This window comes from Tachypleus tridentatus, chromosome 2 (genome assembly GCF_004210375.1).
Source record: "Tachypleus tridentatus isolate NWPU-2018 chromosome 2, ASM421037v1, whole genome shotgun sequence".
Classification (NCBI taxonomy): domain Eukaryota; kingdom Metazoa; phylum Arthropoda; class Merostomata; order Xiphosura; family Limulidae; genus Tachypleus; species Tachypleus tridentatus.
In genome coordinates this window covers 146613321-146631303 of record NC_134826.1, presented here as the reverse complement: position 1 = coordinate 146631303, position 17983 = coordinate 146613321, and the positions used below count along the sequence as shown (strand labels likewise).

Sequence of the window (17983 nt, the reverse complement as noted above, 5' to 3'; positions counted from 1 at the left end):
ACAAAGTAAGGCACTCCCATTTCGGAGTAAGTAAGATGAAAACTTACCACTTGATATTAGCATTCTCACCCTTAATCTGGTAGAAAGGCACTAATTGACAGCATGAAGCATCCCATCCAGCTGTCTAATCAAACTAGTGTAGTTCCCAGCTACCACCCACTAAAGGTGAGCTGTATCTTTCTTCTTACCTTTGATGGTGTCACATAGGGGCTCAGCAATAAGTCTCTGCACTGGGCATGGTTAAAAATTAGGCTATAATACCTGCACTGGACAGATATAGATAACTTACAGCTTTGCCACTTAACAACAAGCAAAGACATCTTTTGTGATAGATTGAGTTTTGAACTTTTAAAGATATAGAAAAGTAACAACTAATATTTCTTTTCTTAACTTGTATCTACAAATCTTTAAACAGTTGTTTCTGTTCTTCTCAGCCCAAGATAATGGATGTATTGCATATGTTTTGCGTACAAGTTTCAACACCTCTCAAGGAAAACTCCTGAGGACAATATTGTTTGGTGTGAAGAGAGTAACGGCCAACAATCTGGAAACCTTTTGCTTTATCTTGTTTCTTTTAGTGTTTGCCATCACTGCAGCTGCTTATGTTTGGATAAAAGGTATGAATATTCTTCTCCAAAATTTTATTCACAGAGAAAACCAGTTAAGCTTTCTTACATATTTCTAGATTGAGATTTTCATGTTTATCTCAGTTCATGCATTATTGGTTTCAAAAATGTATTGTAATCAAACTCTAACTGTGGACTGGACTCTCTGCAGTTGATGGTGTTTTAGAAAGTTACTAACCTTTTATGCAAAAATGTCAAAGGTTGGTGGATTTGATTTGTTTTATTTTAACTTTCCAGAATGAATCTAAACTTTTTCTCAGTTTTCCAAACATCAGTTTTATTACATAAGACAAGAACTAACTTATGCTTATACTAAAATATGCCCTCATGAGAATAAGACTTTAATTACTGTGAAAAAATATAAGTAATTTCATGAGCTGTTTTGTTTTTCTATCTGTTTACATAATTTGTGTTAAAACTACAAATATAAAACATGATTAACTGTTTCTTACTAAAGTCATGCTATTTAAAATAGTAGCAGTGAATATCCACATAAACCCTTTTAAATGTCATTTCTATATTTCATAACCTTTATATACTTTCAATACCAATGTTAAATAATGCAGCTTCTGTTGTTTAAAAAATATTTTATTGTTCATGCCAGTATATAGAAAGAGCGTACTGAAGACACTTGGTTTTCATGCTCGCAAAAGTAGATAAGTTCTAAAATAATTTGGGCTGCAGTTTTTCATAAGGTTCAATATGATAATTTATGTAAATGCTTAACAGTAGCACTTATATCAGGGTTAATTGAATCATATTGTTTTTATGCTGCATAACTATATTTGAAAGTTAGGCTTAGCATGGCACAGTATTTTGAACAATTAATTTATACTGAATTGTCAGTCCTTATATCTGCTATGTAAAGTAACAACATTGAACTCTTTGCTTTATTTATCTTTATTATAGGACTTTATTAAAGGACTTGTGCTTCTGTATTATTTTGCAGTATGCTAATAGTGTGTTCTTTAACACGTCCTAGCTGGATCCTAGAAATGTGCACTGTTGTTTACAGGCACAGTGAAGTTTGAGTTTGAGATTCTGTAACAGGTTCTTACACACTTTATAAAGAAAACCTGAAAACCAACTTAGTTACAAATCTGAATTGTCTGAAGCTGTATCTAATGAAGAAAGGAAATAGAGATGGGTTTTGTCTTAACCTGTTCAGTGCCGTATGAGAGATAACTCGTTCAAGCCGATCGGTAACACAGTGCCACGAACGAGTTAATTTGTTCTCAATAATGTCTAACTTCAACGCTAGATGTCAGCACCATACATGCATTTGACCTACTTACAAATTGTTTCACTTTCAATCAAAAATGGCATCACGAAAAAGTTACAAAATGAAGAAGCATTAGAGTCGTATTTTGAACTTGGTTCGGAGTTGCCGTAGCAGCTGAAATACCTGGCAATCAACAGGTTAATGCTCTTCGAGTGCTAAAGCCAAATAAATCTTTGCTGAGTGGCAACTCTATACTTGATTTAGTTGAGCTGATAAAAATTTGCAGATTTCGGTTAGTAATATTGTAAATTTTGTTATCCAATGATGTTTAGAGAAAATAAAATACACTGTATTTGACTTAAAAGAAAATGTAGAAATAAAAATTTATATTTTAAGAAATCTCTTCATATTTCCAAGCTTAATATAACATTCCAATCTTGCCATATACTACGACATAAGATTCTAGACATTGCTCAGCCACATTGACTTGTTCTATAAATGTTCATTCATTTAAAGTTTTAATTTTATCTTCGTTTTTAAGGACATTTTTCCTTCTGCTTCTACGAAAGTTAAATTGAATGGAAACAGAATCTCTGGGTATAATTTTCAGATTTTATCAGTTATTTGTAATGTAGTTTTTAGTGCTCTTTGGAACTGAAGATAAATAATATAAATAAACATGCTTTAGTTGTTTCCTTCTAAGTTATAGGTACTAGTAAGTCTGTTTTCCATTAAAGACATATAACTGACTGTGTAAAATATTTAACGTTTTGTGTAACACTTTCTTGTCCTTAGAAGCAACAGTATATACCTTGTGTTTTATTCACGTCATACTGAAACATAGCCAGACATTAAATTGGAGATGACTGTTACTGAAAAAATATTTTGTATGCTGTTAGTGAAATTGTGTACGATCATTTTTGAATGACTCGTGTTCCAGTTTATTAATATATTTCTGTTCTATTTTAAATTGCAGTATCACATTTTTGATTTTATAGGCACAGAAGATCCAAATAGGAATAGATATAAGCTGTTCCTAGAATGCACTTTGATTTTAACTTCTGTTGTTCCACCTGAGCTCCCCATAGAGCTGTCTCTGGCTGTCAACACATCTTTGTTAGCTTTGTCCAAGCTTGGTAGGTAACTTAGTAGTTTACTCTTGTATAACAGTTCAGAAATATATTGTTCATCTTGTTATCAAATAGCGTATTTTCAGAATTTTTAGTCATTTCAGTAGAGTATTGGCTGTTTTTATGGTATTTTCAGTTTATCCATCAAACACTGTTTAATAACAGAAACAGAGTTAACAAGGTCATGTAAGTTGCCTGTAACAAAGATAAAAAGATTCTAAAAAGACTATTTGTGCGATATACGATATATTGAAAACAACCATTGGTACTGAATTTTGTAAAAATGGCTCGATCATCACGGCTGCCCGTTTTCCTAATCACATTCGTTTCCTATAGCAGTTGTTACCCAATATTAGTATTAGTAACCTTCAAATTAAATATGTTCCAGATGCTTCTGAGTTTCTGCTTGTTTTTTTCTGTTTCAGCTGTATACTGTACCGAGCCATTTCGAATTCCATTTGCAGGAAAAACTGAAATCTGCTGCTTTGATAAAACAGGAACTTTAACTAGTGATAACCTAGTAGTTGAAGGAATAGCAGGTTTGAAGTAGGTTTTAAGATATTTGTTTAAAATATATTTATTATTCCCCTGAAACTGTAAAATGTATACTTTTTGTTACTCAGTAAAATACTGGTAAGGTAGACCCGTATGTCTTTCATGAACAGAAGTTTCTATAACAGGTATTGTAAATCAGGTTTAAACTATAAAAGAATTTTTCTTGTATGCTTTAGTTTAATATTCAAACAAACTTGATCAATTCTTCTGTATTAATGTGTTTTAAAGAAATTTTATTGGTGATTTGGGTAAAGCATATCTCATTCTTCTAAGATAAACATTGAGGAACGAAACATGTATACATTACATTGTATTTTGATGTAGATTTTATTGGTGATTTGGGTAAAGCATATCTCATTCTAAGAAAAACATTGAGGAACGAAACATGTATACATTACATTGTATTTTGATGTAGATTTTATTGGTGATTTGGATAAAGCATATCTCATTCTTCTAAGAAAAACATTGAGGAACGAAACATGTTTACATTACATTGTATTTTGATGTAGATTTTATTGGTGATTTGGGTAAAGCATATCTCATTCTTCTAAGAAAAACATTGAGGAACGAAACATGTTTACATTACATTGTATTTTGATGTAGATTTTATTGGTGATTTGGGTAAAGCATATCTCATTCTTCTAAGAAAAACATTGAGGAACGAAACATGTTTACATTACATTGTATTTTGATGTAGATTTTATTGGTGATTTGGGTAAAGCATATCTCATTCTAAGAAAAACATTGAGGAACGAAACATGTATACATTACATTGTATTTTGATGTAGATTTTATTGGTGATTTGGGTAAAGCATATCTCATTCTAAGAAAAACATTGAGGAACGAAACATGTATACATTACATTGTATTTTGATGTAGATTTTATTGGTGATTTGGGTAAAGCATATCTCATTCTAAGAAAAACATTGAGGAACGAAACATGTATACATTACATTGTATTTTGATGTAGATTTTATTGTCTGTTATGTTTAATAAAAGACAATGAATAACTATAGGCCTTATTTTTATTTCTTGCTGTTAAAGAGCTTTGTTTCTTTTAATATTAGTGTAAATTATATGGCATTTCCACTTATCTGTATTACATAAGTCTAAGAAATGTAGCTATAAATTAAAACATACTGTAATGTTTTCTTGATTTGATTTAGTTAGAATTTAGGGCTCAATCCATGTGGAGGGCACAGAACAGTTAGCCCACTGTGCACCTTTAAGTATGTTTGGTAGTGAATTATATTTTACATACTAACTTTTTTTTTTTTTCCAAACCTCAGAAACTTAATCAAAAAGTTATTTTGTAGTTTTGGACTTCATATATACTTTTGTTTCAATAATTTTTAGCAGGTCAATATAGAGTAAAGAATGCCTGATGGTTATTGCATTAATTGGTGAAAATGTTACTACCTATCCAAAGCTGAGAATCCTTTTTTTTACACTCCTACCAAGCACAGTTTTATTAGAATAACCATGTTTATGAAAAACACTTGTTACAACAAATAATCCAGTTTTTGAATTCATAGTAAAATGTTAATGCACTCTCAACTGTGAAGACGACCATAAATAACTCGAGTGAGTCATTAGTGAATCATACTCCAGCTTTTACTCCCAGAAACTTTGAAGTGAATGTTTGATAGTTGGATACTCAGTAAATTTTATTTCAGGGTAAAAGAGACAGTTTGTGCCATATCTGATACTCCAATAGAAACCATACAAATTTTGGCCACTTGTCATTCCCTAGTACATTTGGACGATGGTATGGTTGGAGACCCTTTAGAAAAAGCAACTCTGACTGCTATAGATTGGATATTGACCAAAGGTCTGTAGCTGGATTTCATCTGATGTACGTACTTATAAGATTTATTGTACTCTGCTTTTCTAACATTGAGCGAGTTAAATGTTCCATGACCTACAAAGGTGGCTGCTAAATAACCTATATTTAACGAGTCATATTTTTATCTACTTAATTGTATTTTTTTGTGTGATTTGTGTGATATAATCAAAGTTCTTACCATAACATCTGTTATTGCTTATCCTGGTATTTAAATAATTAATACTGTGAAACTTAGATTAAGCCTAAATTCTTTGCTGTTTGTCATATGAAATTTTCTGAGTTTTATATCGCTTTTTCGTATAATGTTCTGTAATTTTATTTGTCTCTGTGTTATTAAAGTATGCAATCAATAACTTTGAATTTTTAATTTAAAAATCATTATTACATGACAGAGACAAGCATGCCAGTAGTTTTCTTAATCTGTATATAAGACAAATAACATACTGTACTCATTGTTCTTATTTTATTCCTGCTATCCCTAATAATCCATTCAATAAGAAAAATCCATTCAGAACCATGTGGTTTGTACTTTATGAACTTAATTGAGGAGTTTAATTTTAATTACATCAGGTGATGCTGTTATTCCAAAGAAGGGCAAGTCACCAGGAATAAAAATCTTCCACAGGTTTCACTTTTCCAGTGCCCTCAAACGGATGTCAGTTATCGCTGGGTACACAACTCCTGGGTCAGCAGAAACTGTTTACATTGCTACTGTAAAAGGAGCCCCAGAAACATTACGGCCAATGGTGAGTGGCATTGTACATGGCCTTAGTTTTAAAAATGTTAAAATCTTACTTTTATGAGAAATGTATTTATTTATGAATTATTCCAATTGTATGTTTCATGTTTAAAGAACATTTAGCATATTTTATATTCAAAATTGTATGTATCTCGTGAAATATTACACGTGGAAGATGCATATTACAGCTAAAAACTATTCCATACATATATTTTTCTCAAATTTATTACTTTGAAGTGGGCTCAGCAGATAGCCTGCTGTAGCTTTGCTGTAAGAAAATACACATACTTTGAAGTGACATACTAGTTTAAATAAGTAAAATATAAATTTATCCATTATCCAAAGCTACAAAAAAAACGTGTTAATTTGTTTTGTAGTTGTTTTTGCTAATATTGTTATATAAACAAAGTCTACAAAGAAGTAAGTTTATTCCAAAACAGGTGAAGTAACTTTATAATAGATCATTAATGAATGATTTGTGTTTTTTATATTAAAAGTAACTTTATAATAGATCATTAATGTTTGTGTTTTATATTAAAAGTAACTTTATAATAGATCATTAATGTTTGTGTTTTATATTAAAAGTAACTTTATAATAGATCATTAATGTTTGTGTTTTATATTAAAAGTAACTTTGTAATAGATCATTAATGTTTGTGTTTTATATTAAAAGTAACTTTGTAATAGATCATTAATGTTTGTGTTTTATATTAAAAGTAACTTTGTAATAGATCATTAATGTTTGTGTTTTATATTAAAAGTAACTTTGTAATAGATCATTAATGTTTGTGTTTTATATTAAAAGTAACTTTGTAATAGATCTTTAATGTTTGTGTTGTATATTAAAAGTAACTTTATAATAGATCTTTAATGTTTGTGTTGTATATTAAAAGTAACTTTATAATAGATCATTAATGTTTGTGTTGTATATTAAAAGTAACTTTGTAATAGATCATTAATGTTTGTGTTTTATATTAAAAGTAACTTTATAATAGATCATTAATGTTTGTTTTATATTAAAAGTAACTTTTATAATAGATCATTAATGTTTGTGTTTTATATTAAAAGTAACTTTATAATAGATCATTAATGTTTGTGTTTTATATTAAAAGTAACTTTGTAATAGATCTTTAATGTTTGTGTTGTATATTAAAAGTAACTTTGTAATAGATCATTAATGTTTGTGTTGTATATTAAAAGAAACTTTATAATAGATCTTTAATGTTTGTGTTGTATATTAAAAGAAACTTTATAATAGATCTTTAATGTTTGTGTTTTATATTAAAAGAAACTTTATAATAGATCATTAATGTTTGTGTTTTATATTAAAAGTAACTTTGTAATAGATCATTAATGTTTGTGTTTTATATTAAAAGTAACTTTGTAATAGATCATTAATGTTTGTGTTTTATATTAAAAGTAACTTTGTAATAGATCATTAATGTTTGTGTTTTATATTAAAAGTAACTTTGTAATAGATCATTAATGTTTGTGTTTTATATTAAAAGAAACTTTATAATAGATCATTAATGTTTGTGTTTTATATTAAAAGTAACTTTCTAATAGATCATTAATGTTTGTGTTTTATATTAAAAGAAACTTTATAATAGATCATTAATGTTTGTGTTTTATATTAAAAGAAACTTTATAATAGATCATTAATGTTTGTGTTTTATATTAAAAGAAACTTTATAATAGATCATTAATGTTTGTGTTTTATATTAAAAGAAACTTTATAATAGATCATTAATGTTTGTGTTTTATATTAAAAGTAACTTTGTAATAGATCTTTAATGTTTGTGTTTTATATTAAAAGTAACTTTATAATAGATCTTTAATGTTTGTGTTTTATATTAAAAGTAACTTTATAATAGATCATTAATGTTTGTGTTTTATATTAAAAGTAACTTTATAATAGATCTTTAATGTTTGTGTTGTATATTAAAAGTAACTTTATAATAGATCATTAATGTTTGTGTTGTATATTAAAAGTAACTTTGTAATAGATCATTAATGTTTGTGTTTTATATTAAAAGTAACTTTATAATAGATCATTAATGTTTGTTTTATATTAAAAGTAACTTTATAATAGATCATTAATGTTTGTGTTTTATATTAAAAGTAACTTTATAATAGATCATTAATGTTTGTTTTATATTAAAAGTAACTTTATAATAGATCATTAATGTTTGTGTTTTATATTAAAAGTAACTTTGTAATAGATCTTTAATGTTTGTGTTGTATATTAAAAGTAACTTTGTAATAGATCATTAATGTTTGTGTTGTATATTAAAAGAAACTTTATAATAGATCTTTAATGTTTGTGTTGTATATTAAAAGTAACTTTATAATAGATCTTTAATGTTTGTGTTTTATATTAAAAGAAACTTTATAATAGATCATTAATGTTTGTGTTTTATATTAAAAGTAACTTTATAATAGATCATTAATGTTTGTGTTTTATATTAAAAGTAACTTTGTAATAGATCATTAATGTTTGTGTTTTATATTAAAAGTAACTTTGTAATAGATCATTAATGTTTGTGTTTTATATTAAAAGTAACTTTGTAATAGATCATTAATGTTTGTGTTTTATATTAAAAGTAACTTTGTAATAGATCATTAATGTTTGTGTTTTATATTAAAAGTAACTTTGTAATAGATCATTAATGTTTGTGTTTTATATTAAAAGTAACTTTGTAATAGATCATTAATGTTTGTGTTTTATATTAAAAGTAACTTTGTAATAGATCATTAATGTTTGTGTTTTATATTAAAAGTAACTTTGTAATAGATCATTAATGTTTGTGTTTTATATTAAAAGTAACTTTGTAATAGATCATTAATGTTTGTGTTTTATATTAAAAGTAACTTTGTAATAGATCATTAATGTTTGTGTTGTATATTAAAAGTAACTTTATAATAGATCATTAATGTGTGTTTTATATTAAAAGTAACTTTATAATAGATCATTAATGTTTGTGTTTTATATTAAAAGTAACTTTATAATAGATCATTAATGTTTGTGTTTTATATTAAAAGAAACTTTATAATAGATCATTAATGTTTGTGTTTTATATTAAAAGAAACTTTATAATAGATCATTAATGTTTGTGTTTTATATTAAAAGAAACTTTATAATAGATCATTAATGTTTGTGTTTTATATTAAAAGTAACTTTATAATAGATCATTAATGTTTGTGTTTTATATTAAAAGAAACTTTATAATAGATCATTAATGTTTGTGTTTTATATTAAAAGAAACTTTATAATAGATCATTAATGTTTGTGTTTTATATTAAAAGAAACTTTATAATAGATCATTAATGTTTGTGTTTTATATTAAAAGTAACTTTGTAATAGATCTTTAATGTTTGTGTTTTATATTAAAAGTAACTTTATAATAGATCTTTAATGTTTGTGTTTTATATTAAAAGTAACTTCAAAGTTGGTTTTCCTTCATTTAATTATTCTTTAAAATTGAAACAGTATTAGAATATGTGGCTAAAGCAATGTTTGTCTTACCTTAAAGAAATAATTACTTAAAGGAACAACTTAAACAGCATTGGAATACATGACTAAAGAAAGGTTTGTCTTACATTAGATTAGAAATTTTAAGGAATTATAATATTTAACAAGTAAAAGTTTTTTTTAACAGATTGTAGACCCTATTTTGTGTTAGCATCTAGTAACACTTTTCTAATTTTATATTTACGTTATAAGAGCTCCAATATTTTATTATTTTTATTTAATATCCAATATTATTACTTAATATAGTGACAGTTTTATACTGTGTTTGTTACTTAATGTACCAATTAAGTAATATGTGACTGTTGGTTTTAATTTTAGTTTGATTCAGTTCCTGTTAACTATAATGACACTTACTTAGAAATGGCCAGACGTGGAGCTCGTGTCTTAGCATTGGGTAGGAAGACTTTGGGTCCTCTTTCTCATCAGCAGGTAAAGAGAAAAGAATTTATTCCTAATGCTGAAGGTTTGACAACTTACATGTGAATACTGATGCCATGTTAAGCCTTTTATTTCCAGTAACCTGTAAAAGATTAACTGATCAATTTGATTTTAGAACTATCATGTGTTAACTTTAAAATGTATGCAAACTTAACATTTATACTTTACTTAAAATTGTACTTTTTTAACTCTTTTAATTTTTAAACCACAGTTGAACACATTTGGCTGACTTATCTGTTTTATTAGGTGAGATTGAAATGAATTTTGATTGTTTCGATTCTAAACTTAATAATACTTCCAGTTGTGTTCAATCTAATTTTGAAACTTTAATCTTGACAACAGTGTTCACAGAAAGTATTATTAGTAATAATAGTTGGTCTGTCTCTAATGTTACTTCAAGTTGTATTATTTACCTTCTTTCAAACTTTTTTCAAGTTGTGATTCTATTACCTGTCAAGTTTAGTTGGGAAAGTACAAAATATTTTCTGAGTGAAAGAATGATTTTAAACTAAAATTTCATATCTCACTTATCACTTTTTATATTTGATTTGGTATTTTTGTGTTTTCTCATACGTGCAATGTATCTTTTGATATAAACTTTGATTCGTAAATGAAGAGGTTTTATAATTTTCTCAGCATTTTAAGATGTATTACTTTGTTTAAAATTGTCTAGTTTAAATATTATGTTCTGAAACCTGACACAAAATTCATTAGAATATGAAGACTTGTGAGATTCTCTACAGCTGATACAATATTTGTAAAAAATCTCGTAGACCTAGGTTAATCAACGTAAAATTTCAAAGGATGTCTGTAAATAGTCCAAGTTCAAAGAATAATTTCCTTTTTATTCAAATACCACTAGTTAAATAATAAATTTTGTTTGTTTGTTGTTGTTTTTTTGGGTTTTTTTTTATTGGCATTAAATAGTGATTTAATTATTTTTCTAAATTTATCTATACTTGAATAAAAACAATATTTGTTTTTGAATTTTGCACAAAGCCACATAAGGGTTATCTGCACTAGCTGTCCCTAATTTAGGAGTGTGATACTAGAAGGAAGGCAGCTGGTCCTCATCACCCATTACCAACTCTTGGGCTAGTCTTTTACCAATGACAGTGGGATTGACTGTCACATTATAATGTCCCCACAGCTGAAATGGCGAGCATGTTTGGTGTGACAGGGATTTAAACCCACCACCCTCAGATTACAAGTTGAATGCCTTAACTCACCTGGCCATGCCATGTCAACAGTATTTATGTGATACTTATTTGACTTGTGTATTATAACTTATCTCAGATGAATCTCCAATTTATTTTGTTGCATGTTAAGATTTCAAGCCTGAAATTTGAACTTGAAAGTTAATTGAATGTTAATGTGTGTCACATTTATGGTATTTGCCAAGAAGATTGATGTGGACAGTTTCATTCTTAACATAAATATATTTTAATATACAAACAATAATACAATTTATAATAATGGTTATTACAAATAATTATTTATATACAAAAGTTTTACAAACTATCAAACAATACTGAGTCTTCTGCATTGTCTGGAACTGAATATTTTATTGGTGATTCACAATGAGCAAATTAATTTGTATATTATACTAGTACAATTCATTTGATGGGAAGCTAACTAGTTCTAATCTTGGCTGTCCTTGTGCAGTTTACAAGCTAACTTTTCACCAAGGAAAATATCTAGTGTCCTTGTGGAAATACTAGCATACAACATTAATTAATTAATTAATTATCTGAAGTTAAACGAGTTTTAATGTTCAAAATCTACAAACGTTCCTGGTAAAAATCTTTAGTTTTTCAATTAATAAGATTTGTTACAGTTGTAGCTTCCAAGGTATAAAGTATACTAACCATAGCAAACCAACAATATAAAACTCTCTCTCTGCATTGCATTGATTATGTTTTATAAGCTTGAGAAATTTTGTTGAAATTTCAGCTAAGGCAAGAATACTGGATATTTATGTACATGTAATTGATTCTTACACATGAGAATCTTCTACAAATTTAGAGAATAGGCAGGACCTTCAAAATGCACATTTAACAATATAAGTTACTGAAACAAACATAGATATTAAATATATGGTAGTAAATTTGTTACACATGATATGAAAATGACTTCTGATCATTCCAACTTTGCTTTTCATAACTTGGTTTATAATTCCTGTTTGTTTTCGCTTATTATTAAGCTAAAAATGATACATTGATAATGTTTGGCGTAATAATTCTGTAATAAGACCAATAATAATTGCCAGCAGTAAATGTCATAAATGGGTCCTGCTGTAAAGATTTTTTTGCAGTTCTTACAGTACATAAAATTATCAAACCTATTGTATATGTTGAGAATTATTAATGTTCAACGTATTATATGCAATTTGTAAGAACTAAATATTTATAATATTACACCAGGGTCCAACTTAGAAAAGCATATGTTTAGTTGTTCCTTCAAAGTAATAATTAGGTTTTTTATTTATAGATTAATAATGTAAACCTGAAGTGTTGAGAAAGGTATTGTTCTATTTAAATGTAATTCTAGGTTAGAGACATGACACGAGAATTTGTGGAAAGTCATTTGGAGTTTGCAGGGTTTGTAATAATTTCATGTCCTCTGAAACCAGACTCTAAAAAAATCATTCAAGAAATTCAACATGCCAGTCATCATGTAAGTTTTAACATATTTTTGTTGGATGTGAATAATGTGTAGCTGGTTTTAATTGCTTTGATAGTTAAATGTTAAAACCTAACCATGTTTGTTTTCTAACTAATATATATTTGTTATAATGTATATAGCTTTTTGTCTGCTCAAAAGAGATATTCATAATTTTGCAGAAAAAACAGTTCATTACTACATTTTATATTAAATAACATCCAAATATGACAATTGATACTTAGTGTTGGAGACACACAGAGATAGAACTGGATGTTTGTTCTGTTATCCCATAGACATTACTAGCAAAGAGAGTAAGAACACATGATACGAGAAGCTATTTACATTAATTAATAGATCGTACCATGGTTTAAAATGTATTTAATGAATTAATATAAATTAGAATAAGAATCCCCAATGCATAACTCCTGTTGTTAGTGAAATTGTTTCAGTAAAACAATAATTGTTACCAAATCAAAACTTATTATGCGCTCAAAATGCTTTGTCGTGTAACTCTGAGTGGCTTCATTCTTGCACTACAAGAAATTCATGCAGTCTTATCATGTAGTCTGATGAGATTGAATCAGAAATATAACTCAGGTTTCTGTTCTTGATAGGAATTACGGTTTAAGGGCTGCAGAATTAGATTTTAAAAATTGAAGAGAATGATAAATTTATGACTTTGTATAACAAAAAATAATAAAGTTACAAAAGCAGTAGATATATATTTCTGAATTTCATTGTACAACTCAGGTTTTAATAACAAAACTTTGTTGATGTTATTCGTGTGTGTTAACTTTTACTGATTAAAATCTAAACTTATCATCTGAAGTATCCTGTTAGTGTATTGCTGTTATTTTTAAACCCTGTAGTCTAAAAGTAAAATGTTGTTGAAATGATACTCGGAACTTAATGATGTAGGACTTGTAATCAAAACTTTATTATCTTGTAACAAACAGACAGTGATGATCACAGGAGATGCTCCGCTCACGGCTTGTCATGTTGCTCGAGAACTTCGTTTCACCAAACACGAGAAGACCCTTATATTGAGTGCGTCAGAAAAGGAAGGTGAATGCTTTGAAATGAATCTCGATTGTAACTTTATGTTGATGTTAATTTAAAACCGTAATTTATTTATGCATATTTAACACTTTCATAACAGCTACTGATTACGATGGTAAATTGCAATAGCACTTATAAAGAATGTGAACAAAGTGAAAGTTGTGGTAGCACATGGGTCACCAGTTTGAGGAAATTTACAATAGATAGTTAGTACTAATAAAACATTTATTAACTCCTTTAATACATATATTTATACTAACTTATTAGAAATGTATTAAATCAGTAGCTTTGAAGCTATGGTCGTAGAATTACAAGTGTGGAAAAACAAGAGCATTGATCAAAAGAGTTCAGAGAAGAGATACAAAGACAACACTTGTCAGCATGTAATTTGGATATCATGGGCCGGTAGATCATTGACTTGGACAACTTAGAAAGTGTTCATTTGGGAGTTGCGTTGTTTAAAAGAAAAGATTACAAGTACCACAAAATTAAAGAGATGGGAGAGGAAGAAGGTAAAAAACACCAACAATTCACTAATGTTGACTCAGAACTGATATGTCTCCCCTTCCAATAAAATATGTATCCCAAATTTTGGACATATCATTCATACTGATCCATACAAAGCAATACTTGTAGTGAAGTCCAATTATCTATCTTTATTACTAAAGGACAACTGTTATTTGTTTGTTAAATATGCTGCGAGGTACACACTAAGAGCTGATTTTAATGTACAAAAAGCTGTTTTCAGCAATCATTTTGGTATTTGACAATTTAAGGATGATGCTTTGAAACTGTTTGTTAAAATTATCTATAATTTAAGTAACTAATATTCTTTGCTCCCTCTCATGATTCCTTACAAAATAATTTTTCTCTATAAATATTTCAGATTCAACATGGCAATGGATTTCAATAGATCAAACTGCAAAATTCCCAGTTATTCCAGAAGGAGGACACAAGTTTCTGTACAGATCCCATGACTTGTGTATAACTGGAGAAGTAAGTGTAATTCTAATGTAACTCAGAATCGGGTCATGACTTGTGTATAACTGGAGAAGTAAGTGTAATTCTAATGTAACTCAGAATCGGGTCATGACTTGTGTATAACTGGAGAAGTAAGTGTAATTCTAATGTAACTCAGAATCGAGTCATGACTTGTGTATAACTGGAGAAGTAAGTGTAATTCTAATGTAACTCAGAATCGGGTCATGGGTTTCATTTGTATGTCAAACAAGTTGTTTGCTAAATAACTTAGAAGAATTTATCAGTGCTATATATACTATATATTTTTCAAATTCTATACTACTTGAGGTAGATAAGACAACTAAAAACCCTCAAACACTATAAAAATAAGTGTCATTGGTATCTTTCTTTATTTGTAAATAGATGATGACTTGTTTTGATCTATGAATTTTAGTATAATACTATAAAAATAACTTTTGGCCTATACCTTCTTAAAAAAAATAAACATGTATTTTATAATATTAAATAAAGCTTAACTATCTGTAGAGAAAATTCAAAAGTAATTAGAGAATTTCAAAGTAAGAAAGGTTGAATTATCAGACTCACTGATTTATTCCATACATCTAGTCATTTATTATCATATGACTATAACAAAAATTTATAGTGCTAAGTGTTGGACTTTCAGTGGTGAAACACAGATGACCTATTGGGTATCTTTGTGCTTAAAAACAAACGAGTATAATTATAAAGTTTTAATTATTTAGATAGATAAAATAATTGAAAATCAGTAATAATTGGAAATCCTAATTATTATTAGTTGTTTATTTTGTAAGTTACGACTATTCGTTTAAGCTGAACTATCTGGCAGTAATCGAAAATATCTGAAAACTCATAATTTTGATGTTTTAATTAGTGGAATAAATTAAAGTATTAATAATTAAAAACTAATTTTGATGATTTGATCACTGTTTTGGCATTAATTGATTTAATCATGATTTAAATTTTGAATGGTTGAAATAATCAAAACAAGTAATATCCACAAACACTCATTCACCATGGCCAGATGGGTTAAGGCGTTCAACTCATAATCTGAGGATTGCGGGTTTGAATCCCTGCTACTCCAAAAATGCTCACCCTTTCAGCCATGGGGGCATTATAATGTGATGGTCAATTTTACTATTTATTGGTAAAACAGTAGCCCAAGAGTTGGCAGTGGGTGGTGATGACTAGCTGCTTACCCTCTAGACTTACACTGCTAAATTAGAGATGGCTAGTGCAGATAGCCCTCATGTAGTTTTGAGCAAAATTCAATAACAAATGAACGAACTAGTTCACCATTTGTGTAACATTAATCAATTTAAATGTAATTTCAGTTAATTGATTATTTTATATTTAAAGTAACCCATTTAATTTATTCTCTTATGTAATCATGTTACATATCTAACTGTAATACAAAAGAAAGAAGGAAGATAAGTGTCAGTTTGGGTTCTCAACCAGTTGTGGGCTAAGGGAAAAACTTTATCAGAACATGTATAATATTAAAACACACAGCTCACAGTAAAAATAAAAATTTGATTCTATTTGTGATAATTTCTGGTAAAAACAAATCCTACAATTATGAAAAATATTAACTATTCAAGTTCTTAGGTTATGAAGATGAAGGTAAGAGTGTAGATTTGGTATATCTGGATTTTCATAAAGCACTTGACAAGGTTAGAACAGTGGCTGGGTAGAAGAAGGCAGAAGATTGTTACAAATGGAGTTCAATCAAACTAGATTAATATCACAAATAGGGTACCTCACGGGTCAGTCTCAGGGCCAGTGGCTGGGTAGAAGAAGGCAGAAGATTGTTACAAATGGAGTTCAATCAAACTAGATTAATATCACAAATAGGGTACCTCAAGGGTCAGTCTCAGGGCCAGTGGCTGGGTAGAAGAAGGCAGAAGATTGTTACAAATGGAGTTCAACCAAACTATATTAATATCACAAATAGGGTACCTCACGGCTCAGTCTCAGGGTCAGTGGCTGGGTAGAAGAAGGCAGAAGATTGTTACAAATGGAGTTCAATCAAACTAGATTAATATCACAAATAGGGTACCTCACGGGTCAGTCTCAGGGCCAGTGGCTGGGTAGAAGAAGGCAGAGATTGTTACATATGGAGTTTAATCAAACTAGATTAATATCACAAATAGGGTACCTCATGGCTCAGTCTCAGGGCCTTTACATTAACTCTTTTACAACGGGCTCAGTATAATATTCACAGATTCATCTACACATTTCCACACATTAAATATTTGCAATATAACTTTTGATACAGCATGTGTAAATTCACAAAATTTGGTAGACTTTTAGTAAAAATACAAGTATTTTGTACACATAAAATCAGATTTTTTAATGAAATATTTTCTAAAGATACGTTCATGAAAATATTGAGTTTCTTTTGTTACTAGTTTGAGTGCGAAGTGATCAGATGTTATGCTTAAAAAACAAACAAACTATTCTTTGTCTCAAAAATCTTGGATATTATTTACATAAGTTCTAAAACATTTGTTTTCAGTAAGACTTTGTATTTTAGTGAAAGTCCCCATACCCTAACTGTATGGGGTCTTTCACTTCACCAACTTCATAACCATCATAAAAAAATTAGGAAATATATATTACATTATTTTTATGCTAGAATGACTACGTATTAGAAAACAAAAGTGCAAGTGTTTAGTCTAAATAGCTTAAGTCTATTTATACTATATATTTATTAATTAAAGAGGTTTATAATTTTATTGTATAGGTCACTGGTCAGACCACATTTGGGATATTGTGTTTAGTTTTGGTGGACACGGGACAGATAGCTTATAATTTTATTGTATAGGTCACTGGTCAGACCACATTTGGGATATTGTGTTTAGTTTTGGTGGACACGGGACAGATAGGACAGATAGATTATTGTTGTCACTGGTCAGACCACATTTGGGATATTGTGTTTAGTTTTGGTGGACAGATAGCTTATTGTTGTTGCTTTTTTGCTTGTAACAAACAAACAAACAGTCTCTACATTAATATGTTTTTGTTAAATATAAGTTTTGGCAGGGTAGGAATTATCTTCAGCTAAGAAAGTTTTATTTTTTTAACAGGGTGGTTGTGGCCTTTGGAATGGGGGATGCCTTTAGATGTTGTAGATGCAGTAAGTTAAAATGGGTTTAAGAGAAAGCTTCATA

The 17983-nt window shown here is 28.4% G+C and overlaps 1 protein-coding gene across 1 annotated transcript in view; it reads left to right on the top strand.

Moving 5' to 3' along the window:
* The window catches only part of LOC143245323 (endoplasmic reticulum transmembrane helix translocase), a 75699-nt gene that overhangs the window by 37465 nt on the left and 20251 nt on the right, over positions 1-17983 (top strand). The window contains exons 8-16 of the mRNA XM_076491529.1: positions 435-617; positions 2847-2984; positions 3404-3524; positions 5210-5364; positions 5950-6125; positions 9969-10079; positions 12639-12764; positions 13709-13817; positions 14698-14807. Of these exons, the coding sequence (XP_076347644.1) occupies positions 435-617; positions 2847-2984; positions 3404-3524; positions 5210-5364; positions 5950-6125; positions 9969-10079; positions 12639-12764; positions 13709-13817; positions 14698-14807 (1229 nt within the window). The remainder of the gene's footprint in view (positions 1-434; positions 618-2846; positions 2985-3403; positions 3525-5209; positions 5365-5949; positions 6126-9968; positions 10080-12638; positions 12765-13708; positions 13818-14697; positions 14808-17983) is intronic.